The sequence below is a fragment of the Protopterus annectens genome, chromosome 2.part2, assembly GCF_019279795.1.
Source record: "Protopterus annectens isolate FY-2018-M chromosome 2.part2, PAN1.0, whole genome shotgun sequence".
NCBI classification, from domain to species: Eukaryota; Metazoa; Chordata; order Ceratodontiformes; family Protopteridae; genus Protopterus; species Protopterus annectens.
Genome location: NC_056730.1, coordinates 915,277,362 through 915,294,926, shown reverse-complemented (window position 1 = coordinate 915,294,926; position 17,565 = coordinate 915,277,362). Strand labels below are relative to the sequence as shown.

At 37.7% G+C, this 17,565-nt stretch overlaps 1 protein-coding gene across 1 annotated transcript in view; it reads left to right on the top strand.

The window, feature by feature from the left end:
• The window catches only part of PLXNA4 (plexin A4), a 2,762,645-nt gene that overhangs the window by 1,658,776 nt on the left and 1,086,304 nt on the right, over positions 1 to 17,565 (top strand). The window contains exon 7 of the mRNA XM_044064236.1: positions 3,918 to 4,071. Within this exon, the coding sequence (XP_043920171.1) occupies positions 3,918 to 4,071 (154 nt within the window). The remainder of the gene's footprint in view (positions 1 to 3,917; positions 4,072 to 17,565) is intronic.

Below are 17,565 nucleotides of genomic sequence, written 5' to 3'. Positions count from 1 at the left end.
ACTTACATAGTGAATTCAGCATGTTTATTTAGAAATTAAGTATTTAAGAATTTAAAGGTGTGTGAGGTGCAGTCTGCGATAATGACTGTACATTATAACACACGGTCCATGATTGTGCAAGACAGAAGAGGAAGTAGTATAAAATCACCATGAAATGGCTATATTTGTAATGTTAAGGAGCAGATTTGCCTAGTTTTTCAAGACTTACGTTCTGTGAATAAACTGAATTGTGCCACTAACTGTGAGATCATCATGGTCTACTAAAAGCTGATTTGGAGAATAAATAGCAGTTGTCATCATTGTGCTTTTATTCATTCACAAGTTGCAAGCTTTACTACTTACAATTACAGCCTCTTTAGAACTGGTTTCCTTTGCTATATTAGAGTTCTCAAAGAGACATCTCTGTTTTTTTTTTCCTAAATCCATCAGACAGTGACTGACATGTTGCAATTCTGCCTTTGACTTATCTTCATTTTATCTAGTTATCTTTCTCTGATGGTAGACTGGAAAAAAAAGCCTCTTGACAGTCTGCCTTCATATCATCTCACTTCACGTGCTTGCACGTGTGTATGGCTGCCACCAGGCAGTTCTTTTTTCTTACATTTTCCATCTTGTCAGTCCCTTATAACACATCTCTAGTTGTTCTTCTGTTGTCTGTTATCTTTTCTTCTGGCACTAAGTCTGTTTTTGTTGTTCCAACAAAAAAACACTCTGAACTCCAAGATTAACTTTGCCTCGGGGTAGGAACTCAGGTTCAAACAGAAGAAAACTGTGGACTTACTCCAGCCAGCATTAGGAAATGAATTGAATAAACTGCAGCAAGCCAGCGGGTCATGAGAAAGTCATCTAGATGTTTCGAATTGTGCTGCTAAATATCAATAACCTGCATGCACGCTCATGACTTAACAGTAGAGCAAGGCAAAGGGTCAAACACTTATTTATTTATTTTTTTATTAGTTAATATATATTTCCTTGTGTGGCTGTGCTTCCCATTTGTTTCTTTTAGATTTGATTCAGTTTTCTTACATTTACATCAGCAACATACTGCAGAGGAGGTGGAAGTGAGTACAGGCAGAGGTGCGTTGCGAGCTTCACTACTTAGCTGAGTAGTTTATCTGATTGGCGCCCCGTCTTGTTCTCCATTTGCCTGTTACCTACTTTTCTATGCTAACATTGACTGTAAAGCAGTGTGCAAAGTTTAAAATACAAAAGAATTGTTGGTGACAATGTTGCTCTTTAGGTAGAATACATTACATTGTTTAGAGTTGAATATCTGCACAGTATATTGCTATTGCCACCTGTTATTTTAATGTAATTTGCATTCTTACTTTGTCTTTAAACATGACCCTTTCCTATCCTTACAACAAGGATACGGGCCTCCCACTTTCTAAGCTTTACTTTCAGCAGCATTTAACAGAAACCTGTATTCCCCCCTTTCCAACACCTCCCTTTCTGTATCCTTTATGTTTGCATTTAATTCCTTTCACTTAGTATTTCTAGTGCTAAATCAACAATCCCACATGATGTTAAAGAAATCCTATATTCTTTCTCACACACACACACACACACACACACACACACACACACACACACACACACACACACACACACACACACGCACACACTCACAGTCTTGTCCCATGGCAGTAGTGTTGCTTGTCAAGTCTCTGTCTCTAAAATCCTCATCCCAAACCTTTATTCTATTTGTAATGAAGTTGGAAACGTCCAGTCCTCCAGGAGGAAGTCTTAGAACTTTGAGGCACTAGGGGATTTTTCTAGTCTGCTAGTATTAACTGTGGTCCAGTGAAGAAGTTGTGCCAATTTTCCTCATAAAAACTTTTGTGTTAAAAAATAAATAAATAGTAAGCAATGTCTTTCTGCTTTTCACAGTTAAGGGCTGCCACAGCGGATCTCTGGTCCACAGATTGATTGGCAGTGGTGTTTTTACAGTGTCAAGTTGCCAGCCCAGTGCCCAACTTTCATAGAAGGCACACACATACACACGCACACCTACCTGCATGTCTTAAAAATTACTCGACTGCAGGGAGGACATGCAGACTCCACACAGAAGGAGCTTTAGCCGAGAATCAAACAAATAGTTTTCTGCCAAAATGTTTTCAGTCTATGTTTTATCACCATGCCTGTATCAGTGTAGCAAGTCAGTTTGGTACCCTAGCCAGCACAACCATTTTGCCTCCTCACTTTTTGTAGTCAATCACAGCTGATTAATGACAGCTTGTAAACTGTTATACTGTTTTTGTAATGAAAGTTCCAACAAATGATTATGTAGCAACCTAATAATTCATTGCTACCTTTAAAAGAAAATAACAGTCTGGCAGTTTACAAGCTGCCATTTAGTGATAGCAATCACAATTCTTTAATGGCAGTTTATAAACCGACAAACTCTTTGATGCCCTTACATGGTGGTGCTTGTAACAACTGCACCTTCTGCACTGCCTTTCCTGCCTATGTCTACCTTCGCAGTTTTCCATTAAGCCTGCCTATCCATTGAATGTGATCTGTTTTTCCATGGATCTGTTTCCCTCCTCTTGGATGTTCCTTTCTCTTTTTACTTCCTCTGCCTGCGATGTACACCTTTATTACTTTCCAGTTTCAGTCTTCTCCTGCCTGGCCATATAAATGTCTCCCTTATTCCTACTATTATTTTTAGCTTTGTCCAGCCTGGTTATAGCACCTTACTTCATTATTCCTAACTGTATTTCTTCCTGCAGTTCTTCTGCTGTTCTCTTGTAGTTTTCCCTTTTTTCACTGGCTATCCATCATCTTCCATCGCTTTCTCCTCCTTTTCTTCCAACAGCCTTTCTGCAAAGCACAGCTCATTAAATATTCTTTTCCCTCATTGGCTGCAGCAATGCAGTTCCATGAAGACTGGCATGAACACACACTCAGCTGAACAGCTCCTCATCCTTCTATGCTTCCCTCTCCCACGATCCCCTGCTCCGTTCTCCAGTCATTGGTCCAATAGTAGACTGCCTAATCCTCTCCTCACATATACTGTACAGTGTGTTATCATAGTATTTATGATACAGTCTTAATCATGTCAGTCATGCAGTGTCAGTGTGAATGAACAGGATTTACTGACAGACACACTAGGTCTTAGGTCTTAAGTAGGTGTCCATGATTGGATGTTGTTTTCATTTACCCTTGTACAACATTGTCCATATTTTTTGCATGCATTGTGCTTTTGGGATTATATCTGAAATTCACATGAGATGTGCTGTTCTGTTCTGCTCTCAGAGTATGCTTATTGCTGTTTTCTAAAGGGCTCATGTGCCAGTAACCATATGGCTATCAGAATAAACAAAAGTACATGTTTTATTCTCACCTATAAGATATGGATCACATGTGAATAAAGATTTCAGAGAAAGCAGATGGCAAATCTACTGTGTTTTATAAAGAGGAAAACAAAAAATATATATTTATTAGGCAGCTTAGAGAATTTACAGGTCATTCAAAAGCAACAGTGCATTCAGTATAACAAAAGATTTTCTTGTGGTTTAGGTTAGGTAAGTTGACTTTTTACAAACAGCATTTAATTCATCGTGCTTGTCAATATTTTCTGTGATTTTCAGGGATATTATCCAGTGACATCAGCCCTGGGTGATAGCTTAGCTGGAGTTGAACTGTGAATATAATCACAATGATCTGAGTCTCAGATAATCAAAGCAGTGGGCTTCTGCAAACTTAATTAGTGGCACAATATCTGCATTCAGATAATAACGTCAATGTAGGACCATAGCATTTAAATAAAACTTCTGTCAAAGAGCAGCGTCTTCTGATATGCCAGTGTCTTTATATTTGTCTGTCTATTTTTAAATGCTTAACACTGCAAGTTTAATTTGCAGAACAGTGATCTTTTAAGGTTTTCATTTAATGTATCACTCTGCTTATTACAGTTGGTGTTAGAGGCTCACAATGCCCCTGAACTCTCTGCTGGGGTGAACTGCACGTTTGAAGATTTGGCGGAAATGGATGGACTTGTTGTAGGGAACAGAATCCAATGTGCCTCACCAGCAGAGAAGGAAGTGCCACAGATTATTACCAGCAAAGGTACGGACAACCTGTTAACTTGATTTTAACTAACAGTAAAAATTAAGGAATGAAACTTTACAATAGTGCAGATTAGATAGCATAAAGTGTGTAATAACTCAGAGAGCACCTTTATAATGTAGTAAAATTATTATCGAAAGATTAATGCACCTTAAGATTGCACAGATATGTGAAATGAGAAGACCACACTAGATTTATATTTTCAATTGATTTCAGAATGTTTCCTTATTTTGTATCATGTGTTATAAAATAAACCTTATCTCATCCTTCGAGGTATCGTATCATTATATATATATATAAGGATACTATGCCTTGAAGGATGAGATCAGGCTTATTTTATAACACATGATACAAAATAAGGAAACATTCTGATATCAATTATATATATATATATATATTCTGAATTTACAGTTATGAACTAATGACAGCAAATGCAAGGACTTTGTTGTGCACCAAACAACATACAACATTACATCAAAATTGAACCAATGCTTCACAGAAATTAAATTGTGTTGTAAAGTTTCAGAAAACTTTATGATCTCCGGAGTGTTTCTAAAGGAAAATAATCTTCTCTAAACTGGACATTAAAAAGTATCAATGCATAGCTCACTTATGTAAGAACACTGTGGTTTCTACATTTTATATTGCAGTGATTCTCTGGAATACACTCTCTTCGCCCTCGTGACCAAACCACACCAACCGTGGATAAATCCAGCATTACCCACACCCAGGCGTGGGTTATTGCTTAAATACTCTGATGTTGTTTCTTTCCATGTCAAACATTGTCATTTTCCATTTTCACTACCATAAGTCTGAAAAGATTGCTTTAAAATGAAACTTCATTTTCAGTACAGGTTTGCACCTGACATTAATCAAGAAAACACTAATTTCCAAACCCAGTTGCATGATTCATACAGTTGAATGTATGTTGAAGAACTTAATGTTTAGTCTGTTTAGGATAATCATCATCTCCAGACAATTTAAATGTTTAGGCTTTTTAAAACTGATTGTCTAGTCATTTTAGGGGTCTTCTGTTTCTGTGTCTAAAGGAAGTCAGAACATTTGTTGTAAAGACTCAGAAGTAAATTCTCTTCTGTTTCAATGTTTATGAAGTCTTTATTGCTTGTGTTTAGAACTGAAGCAGTGTTTGGACTGTCTTCCTTAAGATGTGGTTTCAGACTTTGGACTCAGCTAAGTATATTAATAAATACTTGCTTTAGACTTGTCAACTCTACAGACATAGATGCCAAGATGCATGATTGCAGTGCAAAAACAGATCTAGATTTCTCTGCGACTGTTATTATAGAATGTATTAATAATTTAAATCTTATTATATTTAGGATTATGAAAATGATTTGCTTGTTGAGCTCATTTATATGACTTAAAAGTGTAAAAGTGAATACAGTGATGTGAAAATGATAAAATATCGTAATGTTTCTTCTAATCTGTCTACATTGTGCATAATCCTTCTGTCATCTAGCATGTTCATCATTCCCACTGCTGCAGTAGCCTTTAGGCAGTATGGGTTGTTTCCTGCCTAGGAAGCAACAACTGGACAGCTTCAAAAAAACTCTAGCTGCCCCCCCACTCCTTCGCTCTGACTACTGATTGGCTAACCCCATGGAGAGAACTCAGCAGTCAGAGTGAAGTTTTCGTCAGTAATTTCTTGCCTTCTTGTGAAGAAGCATTTCTCTCTCGGAATTCTCAGTAGCAGCTATCAGCCTAGACCTTTGTTTGTAGCAAATAAGCTTCCTTTGTGGAACACCTGCATTCAGAAATTATTGCCCTTTTAATAAAAAATGCAGTGTATCTATTTCTTGACTAAAATCCAGTATTTTTTCTCAGTATTGGAAGTTTCCTATCAGGGACCACTATTTTTAGTTTACAGTGTTTATTAAGGTAGTTTGGTCTACTTTTATATAAAAAATGTGTACTGCTTGTGTAAACTTTGAATTTTCTGGAACAAGAATGTTTATTCAGAAATGGGCCAGGAATTTTATATCCATGTAACCATTAGACCAGGAAGACATCAGCCAACAAAACATTAGCCAATCAGCAGTCAGAGTAAAGGAGTGGGGGGAGCCAGAGCTGTATGAAGCTGGCCAGCCATTGATTCCTGGGCAGGAAAAAGCCCTTACACCCCAAAGTCTACTGTCTAAGGTGCAACTCACACAAGTGTATTTTGCTTTTCATTCAAGTCATTGGCTTCTGGTATAATGATGAGAAAGCAAACCTGGCTGAAATGCTGAACTTTAGAGATATAGTTCCTGGTTCTAAATCAGGTAATTTTATTCATGATTTGAAATCTAATGGAATACTAAAGGGACTTTAATTAATTTGTTTCTTGTCTATATAGACATGTTTGCTTCTGAAAAAAGATTCAATAAGTTTCCTTGTAACATTTTTATCTTAAACAAGAACTCCACCTGAATGTCAAGCTTTTTTTTCCCCCAAAATGGATTTATTATTTATTTGTTTGTATTTGTTTACCGCGATGGTCCACTGGGCCATGGTGAGCCCATTTTCAGTGGAGGCCCGGGGAGAAAAGCTCCACAATCAATTATACAATAATATACAATACACAATACAAACAGTAGAATAGATCAACATGATGAGTACATACATAACTATTCAAGAATTGCAGTAGACAGTTGAATGAGCAAGGTAAAAATCTTGGTACATTATTAGATTATAACATTAAGGATAAAGTGGTTTGTGCAATTAGAATATAACAAGATAGGATATAAAGCTTAGATAATTAAGTTACTCAAGTAAGTATCATAGGTTCTTGCCCCATAGTCTGAATAATTGGTCTTTGTAAAGGCCTTGGCTTAAATATAGGTAAGAAAATATAGAAGATAGTACAGTACCACAGTTAAGTTAGTAAATTGAAAGAGAAAGAGTTATATCAGAGTAGTAATTAATGAAGGTGTAGGGTAGTGTCAGGTTTTGGGAAGTTTAGTTTTGGCACATGTGCATTGCCATAGAGATGACAGATGTTGTCTCAGGGATTTTCTAAAGAGAGCTGCATTGCTGGTAGTCCTGAATGATAGTGGGAGGGGGGGGGGTGTTCCATAGTTTAGCAATAGTAAAGCACCATCTGACCAGCTGAAAGTTTATGTTTTTTCTGTGTTTAGGCTGATTTTCAGATCTGAGAGGTCTTTTTGGATGGTATAGAGTAAGTAGAGAAGAAAAGGCAAGGCAGATTGATGGCCTGAATATAAGTTTGTGTGCAGTGGTTAATTGTAAATATCTAAGGTAATGAAGGAGTTCTAACTAGTCTAGTGGTTTTAATGAGGCACAGTGATGAGATGAATATTTTGCATCGGTTACAAATTTAGCAGTTTTACTGTAGCACGAGTCAAGTTTTGATTTCAGAGATGACTGAATATTGATCAGAAGAGGGATGCCATATAGGAGAGATGGTAGCAGAAAGGAAAAGGCTAGGGATAGTTTTGTGAAGTGGTTGAGAAAGTATTTCTGTCCCTAGAGAATGCCCACTTTTTGATGTGTTCTTTTTTGATGTTGCTGTGAATATGTTAGATTTTCATCTGTGATGACACCTAGTAGTTTTGTGTTTGGGACAACATCAATAATAGTGTTATCTTGAGTAAATTCATCCTTGTTTATGAAAGTGTTTTTTTTATGGGGAAATAGCACAAGTTTATTTTTTGGGGGGTTTAGGGAAAGATGGTCATTGGTCATCCATGTTTCAGTAGAATTGAGGGCACTTTGGGTGAGCTACTGCATTTCAGATGTGGAAGTGGCAGTACAGATGAAGGTTGAGTCAACTGTGTAGTGGATGATGGTACCTTGATTGAGAGTGGTGAGGAAATTGTTGATAAAAATGCTGAACAGAAGGGGGCCTAGTACGGATCCTTGGGGAACACCTGTGGTTGTGCCAAGGAATGGAGAGAAAGAATGTTGACATTTGGTTGATTGTTGCCTATCTGTGAGGTAGTTTGAGAACCAATTTAAGGTAGGGGAGAGATGCCTAAGTCAGATAGTTTAGTGAGAAAAAGAGGGTGGGATACAGTATCAAAGACCTTAGAAAGATCAAGAAAGAGAATTTTACATGTATCACGGGCCCAGTTAAGTTTACCAAATTAGGATATAAGAGCTGCAGTAGTGCTATTACCTGGCCTAAAACCATGATGAGTGGTAGAAAAGATTTGGTTGTGTAGCAGATAATTAAGAAGTTGAGTGTGAGTGCATTTTTCCAAGATCTTAGAGGTGAGCGTGAAGATAGCAAATGGTCGAAAGTTGAAGATGTCAGTGTGTTTCCATCTAAAAGAAAAGGGAGAATATATGCTTTTTTTCCAAATTGTTGGTACATTAGACTCTTGAATAGATCTATTAAGAAGTATGCTGATGGGCTAAGAAACAGAGTTAGCTGGTATTTGTAGGAATTCTGGAGGTTGGTTGTGAGGGGCATTGGTGCCAAGTTTCAGTTTGTTTATAATGGTGGTAGGTATAAGAGAGAGAGAAAAGCTGGGTAAAGGGGAAGTAAAGGTATTTTATGTGGATATATTTTAAGGAGCTAAGGTAGTTTGTGGAAAGTTGGTGGTGAGATTAGCTATGGTATTTTTCATGTTTTTATTCTTACAACTGGAAATTAATCGCAAATGTTTTGAAACAGTTAATTGTGTTAATTTGTTAACCCAATTAATCAATAGTCATATATATATATATATATATATATATATATATATATATATATATATATATATACACTATATGCTATATAGTATATAACTTTGTACTTGACTTTGTCATGGCCATTGACTTTGCTGTGACTGGCATACTCTCAACTGCTGCAGACTTAATTTGCAGCAGTTATTTCTATTAGCATCCTGGGGCAACATGGATGTATGCCACATATAGAACAAAACTCCTAATCCACCGTGATACTGCTGTATTTTCAGTCAGGGATAATTTTGCTCAAATTTCAGGCAGATTTGCTCACTACACCTGCCAGTGTAGTATTAAAATAAGTCAACAGAGATCTTTTGTCCATAAAGTAATGGATTTTTATTAAAATACAATGCAACGTATCATTGCAATGGTACAAACTGTTCTTTTTCAGAAAATTAAATAAAAATAAAATACAAACTGTACAATTTGTCATATCTTCTATGGTCTAGTCCCAGAAAGTAAAGTCATCTTGCTGCTGTAATACAGAGTTTAACACAATATGATAAAAGGGATTTTCCCCACATTAAAAATTTGTGAAGGTGATGGAATGGGTTAATCCATTTGAAACAAGTTATCATTGTGGAAAAGGGAGCCGGCAATTAAAGAAATCAATGAAAACACCTCCTGCTAACCTATAAGGTTGGGGGAGACAGCAACCACCAAATACATTCAGTAGAGTGTCTGACAGAAAAATCAAGGCATAGAATTACATAGTGCAAAAGGTAAAAAATGGCTAAGGATATAGAGGGAAGAAGAGCCTACATATATAAAGAGATGTTTTAGTGTATACTTATGTCAGAGCAGCCTGCAGCAGCAGAACCAGTAAAAAATTGAGTTACACAGTGAAATATTGCAACATTTACAGTGTTATAAAGCAAACAGTAGATGTATCACTGCAGCCAAAAAGTATTGCAGAGCAGGTGGTTGAAATGACTAGCAGAACTAAAAAGGTGGGTTCACTGACTGAATGGGTGTGTTCCAGGGGAATGAAGTTAAAATAAGTAACAAATGTACAACATGAATGGCATTCTAAATTTTCTGTGAAGCTAAAATACAAAACACCAGATATGAAGAATTCTAAGTAGCAGCTGAGTGCCAAGAAGGAGAAACTAAGGAATAAGAAGTACAGTAGTTTGGCTAAAAAGGAGGAAACAGTACTTGAAAAGATTCCTAATCCATTTCTGTCAGTGTATGACAGAAACCTTAAATAAGGGAAAGCTCTAGGCAACAAGCATCTACAAGTAAGGAAAAAAGTAAAACTAAAGCTAAATACTTTGCAGAGAGAGAACAATCTAGAGAGAAAAAAGAAACTAAGAGTGGTGTTCAGTCACTCTGAAACAGACTGAGAGCACCTAAGAGAAGAAAAGAAATCAAGAGCATAATGTAAGTTGAGAAACATGATAACCTTGAACAGACCGAATGATATTCATGGCGAGCTAAAATACAAGAATTTCAAACAGAGGAAGGAGCATTATGTGCAATGTGTCAAGAAAGGAAAGGAAATAGAACAAAAAAAAAAACATGAGGTAGACACATCTCTGATTCTAAGGAGTACTTTTATAATGGGCGTGCCTTCGTTGAAGGTTGGGTGTTGTGCTGGTAACTCGGCACTGTGACAATCTACTGCCAATCATTAACGGACCGGAGTTCCACTGTGGTGACCCCTAACCGGAAAAAGCTGAAAGACAAGACTTTTATAATTTGCTTTTCTTCAAAAGAGATTCCTACTTGGAAATCATATTATATTGGTAAGAGAGGAGAAAGTAACCTTCTACCTCATGATAGACTGACCCTGAAAGAAGTCATGGCTTTGTCCCCACAAGCAAGATAAACTAAAAGGAGCAAAGGGAAGATGACACTTAGAGCAGAGGAAGGAAATATAGCATTTGGGCATTGATAAAATCCTAAAATGGGACTGAATATATGTTGGTTATTTTGGATTATGAAATTAAGTACTTGGGGCTATTCACCTATGTAGGACTGATATTAAATCCATATGTAGATATTATCACAAGCCCTACCAAGGTTTGATCTTTTTGAGTTATTATATGCAAGCACACTCACAGATTGTTATATATACATTCATGTGTATCCAGTTTTAAAAATGGTAAGTTAAACTAATTATTAAAACAAAAGAAAAGAAAAAAAATCTGCATGCCCTGATCCCCAAAAAACCATAGCCTGTATCATTAACATAAGGTGTCTCAAATCTTCTTCTTCTTCTTCTTTTTGCTTTTTCCCATTTAGGGGTCGCCACAGTGGATCATCTGTCCGCTCATGATTGGCAGTGGAGTTTTGCAGTGTTGAGTTGCCAGCTTGGCGCCCGACCTTCCACAGAAGGCACACACACATACACGCACTCACACCTAGGGCCAATTTAGAGTATCCAATCCACCTACTGTCTTTGGGATGTGGGAGGAAACCGGAACACCCGGAGGAAGCCCACACAACCACAGGGAGGACATGCAGACTCCGCACAGAAGGCACCCCAGCTGAGAATAGAACTGGAGAACCTCTTGCAGTGAGGCGGCAACTCTAACCGCTGCACCACCGTGGCTGCCCCATAAGGTGTCTCAAATGCTAGGCTTAGTTTAGGTTTTCCAAATATTTTCAGTCTTTCATACTTTCATATCAAATAAACATAGCATTACACTGTTACAGCTTCTAAAAACTGTAGGTCAGTAGAATAAATGTTATATACTTGCTTATTTTGTTAATGACCCATCAAATGAAATTAATTTATCAGAAAACTACAGGGCATCATAGACAGATTTGTAACACTATCTCCGGAGTCTTAGGTAAATATGGTAACCTAATATTCATAAAAAAATAATGAGACTACTTTGTATTAAATAAACAGGTGCAAACCTCTTCTCTAATAATATTTTTCCTTGAGTCACAACAGCTGAAGTACCTACCCTTCCAAATGCACTATAATATAACTTCCCCTCTTAAAACTAAAACAACATAGTACAATGTAATTCTTCTTATGTCCATCTACAAGAAGGTGTCAAAGGGAAAATACCAACCAATAAAATACTATAGTAGTTTAATATGATGCACTGGATGGCTCACATTCTAGTCATTTTGAGCATGATTCTGCACTGTTGAACAAATGCTTTGCAAATTAGTATTTATAGTGTTCATATCATTCTGATATGGCTTATCCCCTTTCCACAACATTCCAAAATCTTTAAAAAAAACAAATCAGTCAGCTCCCCATCTGACATCTGAGCAGAAGCCAGACAACCTAGACAAATATGGGGAAAGGGGTGTGTAGCTCCTAACCAGTATGAAAAACAATAAGCTTGCATTAACCCTTCTGAGCCCTATATGCCAGTCCTTCACTATGATATAATCTTCAAAGTTTGGTGGGAGGTTATCTTTGCTGCGATATAGTAACATGATAGCATGCTTTTCTCATTTGACTACAGTGAAATATCAATGAATAATCAGTTCAGCTCCTCCCACAAATAAACTCTCTGTCTTTGATCACATTCAGCTGTCATTTCCATGCATTCTGTAGTGTCAAACAGTTCAGACTGTACTGTACTGTATTTTAGGTGTCTGTAATCGGGAAATTCCCTTTGCGACTCCATTTTAAACTCAAAAAGCACAAACTATAAATTTCTATGTGAGCAAGAGCCAGGCCAAACATCTCCAACCAGGGTAGGAGAGTATGGTGCCCTGACCAGGGCAGGAGACATTGGCCTCACAAAATCCCCTGCAAGAATATAAGGACTAATCCTTGGCTACTATAAGTTTATCCAAATCTGTCAGCCGCCCTTGTTGACTGCTATAGCTCATTAATAATTTAAAAGCACATTCTCCTTTAATCATGTCTAAACTGCATGCAGATAGGAAACTGCACGGGAAAATGCCAGCAATCGTTATACCACTATCAGTACCTCCCTTTGCCTCCCAGATCACTCAAACAATATTCCTACATCATTGTTTACTTCAAGACCCCTTGTGACAAGATGCATACCAGTAGGCCAAAGACATCTGTGCAAAAAGAATCTGTTTATTATTCTTCCTCCACAGCACAGCTTAGCATTTCATTTAAAAAGTATCATTTTCCCCCTTCAAACAGCATAGTTTCATAAGTGATTATTACTAGGCTAATAGTGCAAGAGTCTTCACAGGTCTAGCCAATATTACCCAGGATATGACAATATTGTATCTTAATTCCCCAAATATGGGATGGGGTAGTATCAGGATAGTGGGTCTTTGGGTGTTGGAGCCTTGAGTCATTTTGCAGACTGCCTCTGTACATAAGGGACATGAGTGACAAGGAGAGAATTTATGGTTCTACAGCTATTTATCCAAATTCTTTTTGAAAAGTGTGATGGACAGGGTTTGTTTTATGAAGATGGGAAGTTTATTCCATAGATGAGGTAGCCTTTGGGATATGAATCTGTCTCTCCAGCAAGTTCTGTTAGAGTCACAAGTAGGTTTTCAGGCCCATAGAATGTGTAACCCTCGTATAACTTTTCTTGTGAATATGTAACATTTTTATCAGGACTAGATCAGAGAATGCCTTTGTAGGTCAGCCATAAGTCACATCATATGTCACCTCTCAATAATTGATCTGAGACAGAGTAATGGGATACAGCCTTCAGTTGGTCTGCATAAACACATGTCTTATGCTTTGTATTTTTTAGTGAGAAACCTCTGTGACCACTCCAGTTGGTGGAAGTGCCGGTTAGGTACATGCAGTAGGGAGCATTGTGCTCAATTATGGGCTGCATTAGTGTGGAGTACTATGACTTCCTTTGAACTTGATCCCATGCCTTTACTTTAAATTGAGCCACACAGAAGGATTTCCTCACCACAGTAAATACCTGGTCCTCACTACAGTAACTACCTGGTGGTCAAAGTTCTAGTTGCTATCTATATCTGTGTTCCTAGGTTCTTCACCACTTGGTCTACTTGTAGGGATGTGCTATCAGTATTATAATTTGCAGGGATATGTGACTTACTGAATGGTATGGTTACTCATTTTTTAGTCTTTAGTCTCTGACCATGGTTTTGGCATCAGTTATTTGTAATTTTTAGGGCAGCTTGTAGGATGTCAACATCATTTGGGGATTCAATGCTTACATTCATTGGCCAACTTGTTGAGCCACAGGCCCCAAGACTGGCCTTCACTTCAGTGAAGTATATATCAGACAGGAAGGTTCTCAACATTGAGTCTTGTGGGGCACCACTAGTAACAGGTTTCTTATGAGAAGTGAATTTGCCTGTCTGGACAGCATGTGTCTTGCCAGTGAACAGGCTTGCTATCCACCTAATGTTGTAGGGATTTAGCCTAATGCAGTAAGTTTATCTGTGATGCCTGAGTGGAGGATTGTTCTAAAAGCTTGGTCATGTCTTGCTAAGTGGTGTGTACTGTTTTACCTTCATCCATGTCCCTAGTGACTTTCTTGAATAAGTCCACCAGATTGAGTAGGGAAGACCTTCCTTTGACAAAGCAAATTGGGTCTGATCCAGTGTTTGGAGAGTTCCTGTGTCATTATTAATCTGGTCAATGGTAATTCTCTCTGTGGCCTTGGACATAAGACTGGTGAATCTTATGGGTCTGTAGTTCCCCGAGTCATTTTATGGGTCCCCCTTGTGCAGTGGGATGGCTGTTGCAGTCCTCCGTTCCTCTTGGACAAAGCAAGTCTGGAGGCAATGGTTAAAGAGGTTCTCTAGTGGCCCAGATAGATTCTGGTTTAAGCTATTTAAAAAGAATCCTGGAATGTTGTTGGGACCAATGGAGTTTGTGTTTTTGGCTTTTGTGCATGCAGCAAAGTATTTCTTTGGGTCTGGTAGGAGGTGAGTGAGGGAGAGGTTTGAACTGAACTTGTCAGCCAGCAGGTCTGCTATAGTTTCAGGCTGGGTTTAAATGTTGCCATTCATGATTAACTGGGCACATTGCTGAGCATTTCCCCTGAGGTAATGAACATAATTAAAAAAAAGCCTTATGGTTATCTTTCACCTGAAAGGCAATCTTTGCCTCAGAGTTAGCTTTGGCAGATTTGATCATCTGGGTTAATTTTAATACTGAAGGAGGTCATTTGGTGGTCATATCTTACTAGGGAGGAATTAATGCATGGGAGGGAGCAGCATCCCCTGCTGTTTATGAGTATCATGTCTAGGAAATTTATACTTCTATATGGGGAACTAGCTAGTTGTTCCAGGGTGTTTGCACTGACAAAATCCAAAAATCTCTGAGCAAGTTAATTATGGGTTGTATAATTCTCCCAATTTATGGAGGGTAGTTGGAGTCATTCATAAGTGTAGTGTTAGGCTGAATGTTAAGAGATCCCAATAGGTTTAGGTAGCAGGTATGGTTTTCCAGACTTATGTTAGGGGGTCTATAGCTAGTAAGGATATAATAGGGGGTCACACCTCTGGTTAGTTGGGCGTAGTGCAGCTCAAGCAAGTCATGTTGTTGACCAATCTAGTGGTGTACTTGTCCCTTATGAACACTGAGCTATCTCCTCCCTTTGTTTTATTCTAAGCTGAGGAGGATTGAAATGTGTGAAAGACATTGTAGCCTTTGATAGCTGGTGTTCTGTCCATGGTGCTGAACCATGTTTCCATGACTGCATATGTCTGCGTTCTCCTTGGTAATTAGTGCTTCCAGGGAGTGCATAATTGGTTACTCTAAAACTCTGACCATTAGAACCATAACAAATTATGGTAATTTCGTAGAAAAATTGAGATACCAAATCACCTTCTTTGACTCCTGTGAAATTTACACACACAACAAGAAACAACAGTTAAAACCACATATGGAATTAGTAACTGGTTTAGTATAGGGAAAGGAGCACAGCAAGCCTATCTATTGCCACTCTACTTATTTAATTGATATGCTGATATTAATGAGATAATGGAATTAGATGCTGAAATCAATACCACTGGGATATACATTAACAGGCTTGGATATGCAGATGATACTAGTCTGATGGCTGAAAATGAGGGAGCATTGAAGCACCTGTTGATGAAAATGAAAGTAGAAAGTACAAAATCTGGATTTATTTTATTTTATTTTTATTTTACATTTGTTGACCGGGCTAGTCTAACTAGATATATGTCCATTTTCAGTAGAGGCCCGGGGAGAAAAGCTCCAAGCATTAGTAGTGACAAAGATTACAATATTTAGTAATAGTCAAAACAAATTACAGGACATTGTTACATTGAGGTTGACATAAGTTATTTAGTGTACTTAGTAGGTTAACACACAGATCAAATAATGTGAGCAAAAATTTGAGAGAGAGCAATCAAAAAAGCAAAGACAATATTGAATTGTAAAAAAAAAATTTACAGGTATGTGACATAGAACAGTGGAGTATAGAAGTGTAAGGAGAGCAAAAAGGGGAAGGAGACAACAGTCAGGGTATATCAGTCTGGGTTAGAGCAGGGACAAAGCCAGTGATTTTTAAGATATTCTTTAAGATGCTTTTTAAAGAGATGAGAGGAAGCAAGAGATGAAAGTTCACTAGGAAGCTGGTTCCAGCTTTTTCCTACTGTGTTGGCGAAAAGTGAGTCCCCAGGTTTGTTTTTAGATTTAATAGTGGAGACTAGAATTTTGTTAGCTGAGCATAGAGTTGCAAGATTTTTGTAGGGGGTAATCAGCTTAGTAAGGATTGGGGTATTATTAGGGTGATAAAGGATCTTTTGGGTGATAACAAGTTGTTGACAAAGTAGTAGGTTCTGCAGTTCTAACCATCCCAGTTGTTTGAGGTTATGACAGTGGTGAGTTCTGAAAGGGGTGCCAGTGGCAAATCTGGTTATGCTATTGTAACTAGTAGAAAGTTTGGTGAGGTTGTTTCTAGATAGGTTGGTATATATTGCAAAAGCATAGAAAAGGGTAGAGATTAGGTGAGTCTGGGCAATAGTGATTCTGGCTGAAGGGGTAAGGAAGGGTTTGATTCTGTAAAGGGTGCCTAGTTTTTTGTTGACAGACTATATAGTAGCATTAATATGGTCATCATAGCTAAGGTTGTTATCAATTGTTACTCCCAGTAGATGGGTTGTAGTGTCAGGGGATATGTTAGTTCCATTGCTAGAGGTGACTGTGAAGTGTGGATGAGGTGACCTATGAGTAGGAGCAAAGAGCAGTAATTTTGTTTTTTTGGGGTTTAAAAGGAGACAGTGTTGCATAAACCAATTTTCAACACTGTTAAATACTGTTTGAGTGAGGGACTGGAGAGAGGTTATGGACTTGGCTGAACAAATTAAAGTTGAGTCTTACGGAACATCAAAATAACTACATTTAAGTCATCTTGCCTTATCGATTCTTTCCAATAGAAAAAAGTGGAGGAAGGAACAGATTTTATTTTCCTAGGCTCAAAGATGCGTGCAGCTGGTGATTGTAACCATGAAAGTAAAAAATGATTTTGTAAAGAAAGCTACTGCCAAATGTGAATAAGATTTCAAAGTGTCAGCACATCACATTTTCAACAAAGGTCAGTACACTCAAAGCTATTGTTTTCCAAGTAATAACATACAGCTATGAGAGGCAGACTATAAATAACTTTGTAGCCAAGAAAATCAATTCTTTTGAACTGTGGTATCATAGGTAACATTTAAGAATTCCATGGGCTGTAAGAAGACCAAAACAGTTAATGCTTAAGGGAATAAATCAGTGAGAGTAAAACAAAATCCAAATAGTTTGACAACATAACATGAAGACAGGATTCACTAGAGAAGACATTTATGATGCTAAAGACTGCAGGCAAAAAAGTAGGGGATAGTAGAATCTAAGGTGATTTTGAGAGTATTAGTGAAATAAGGAGTATGATTTGC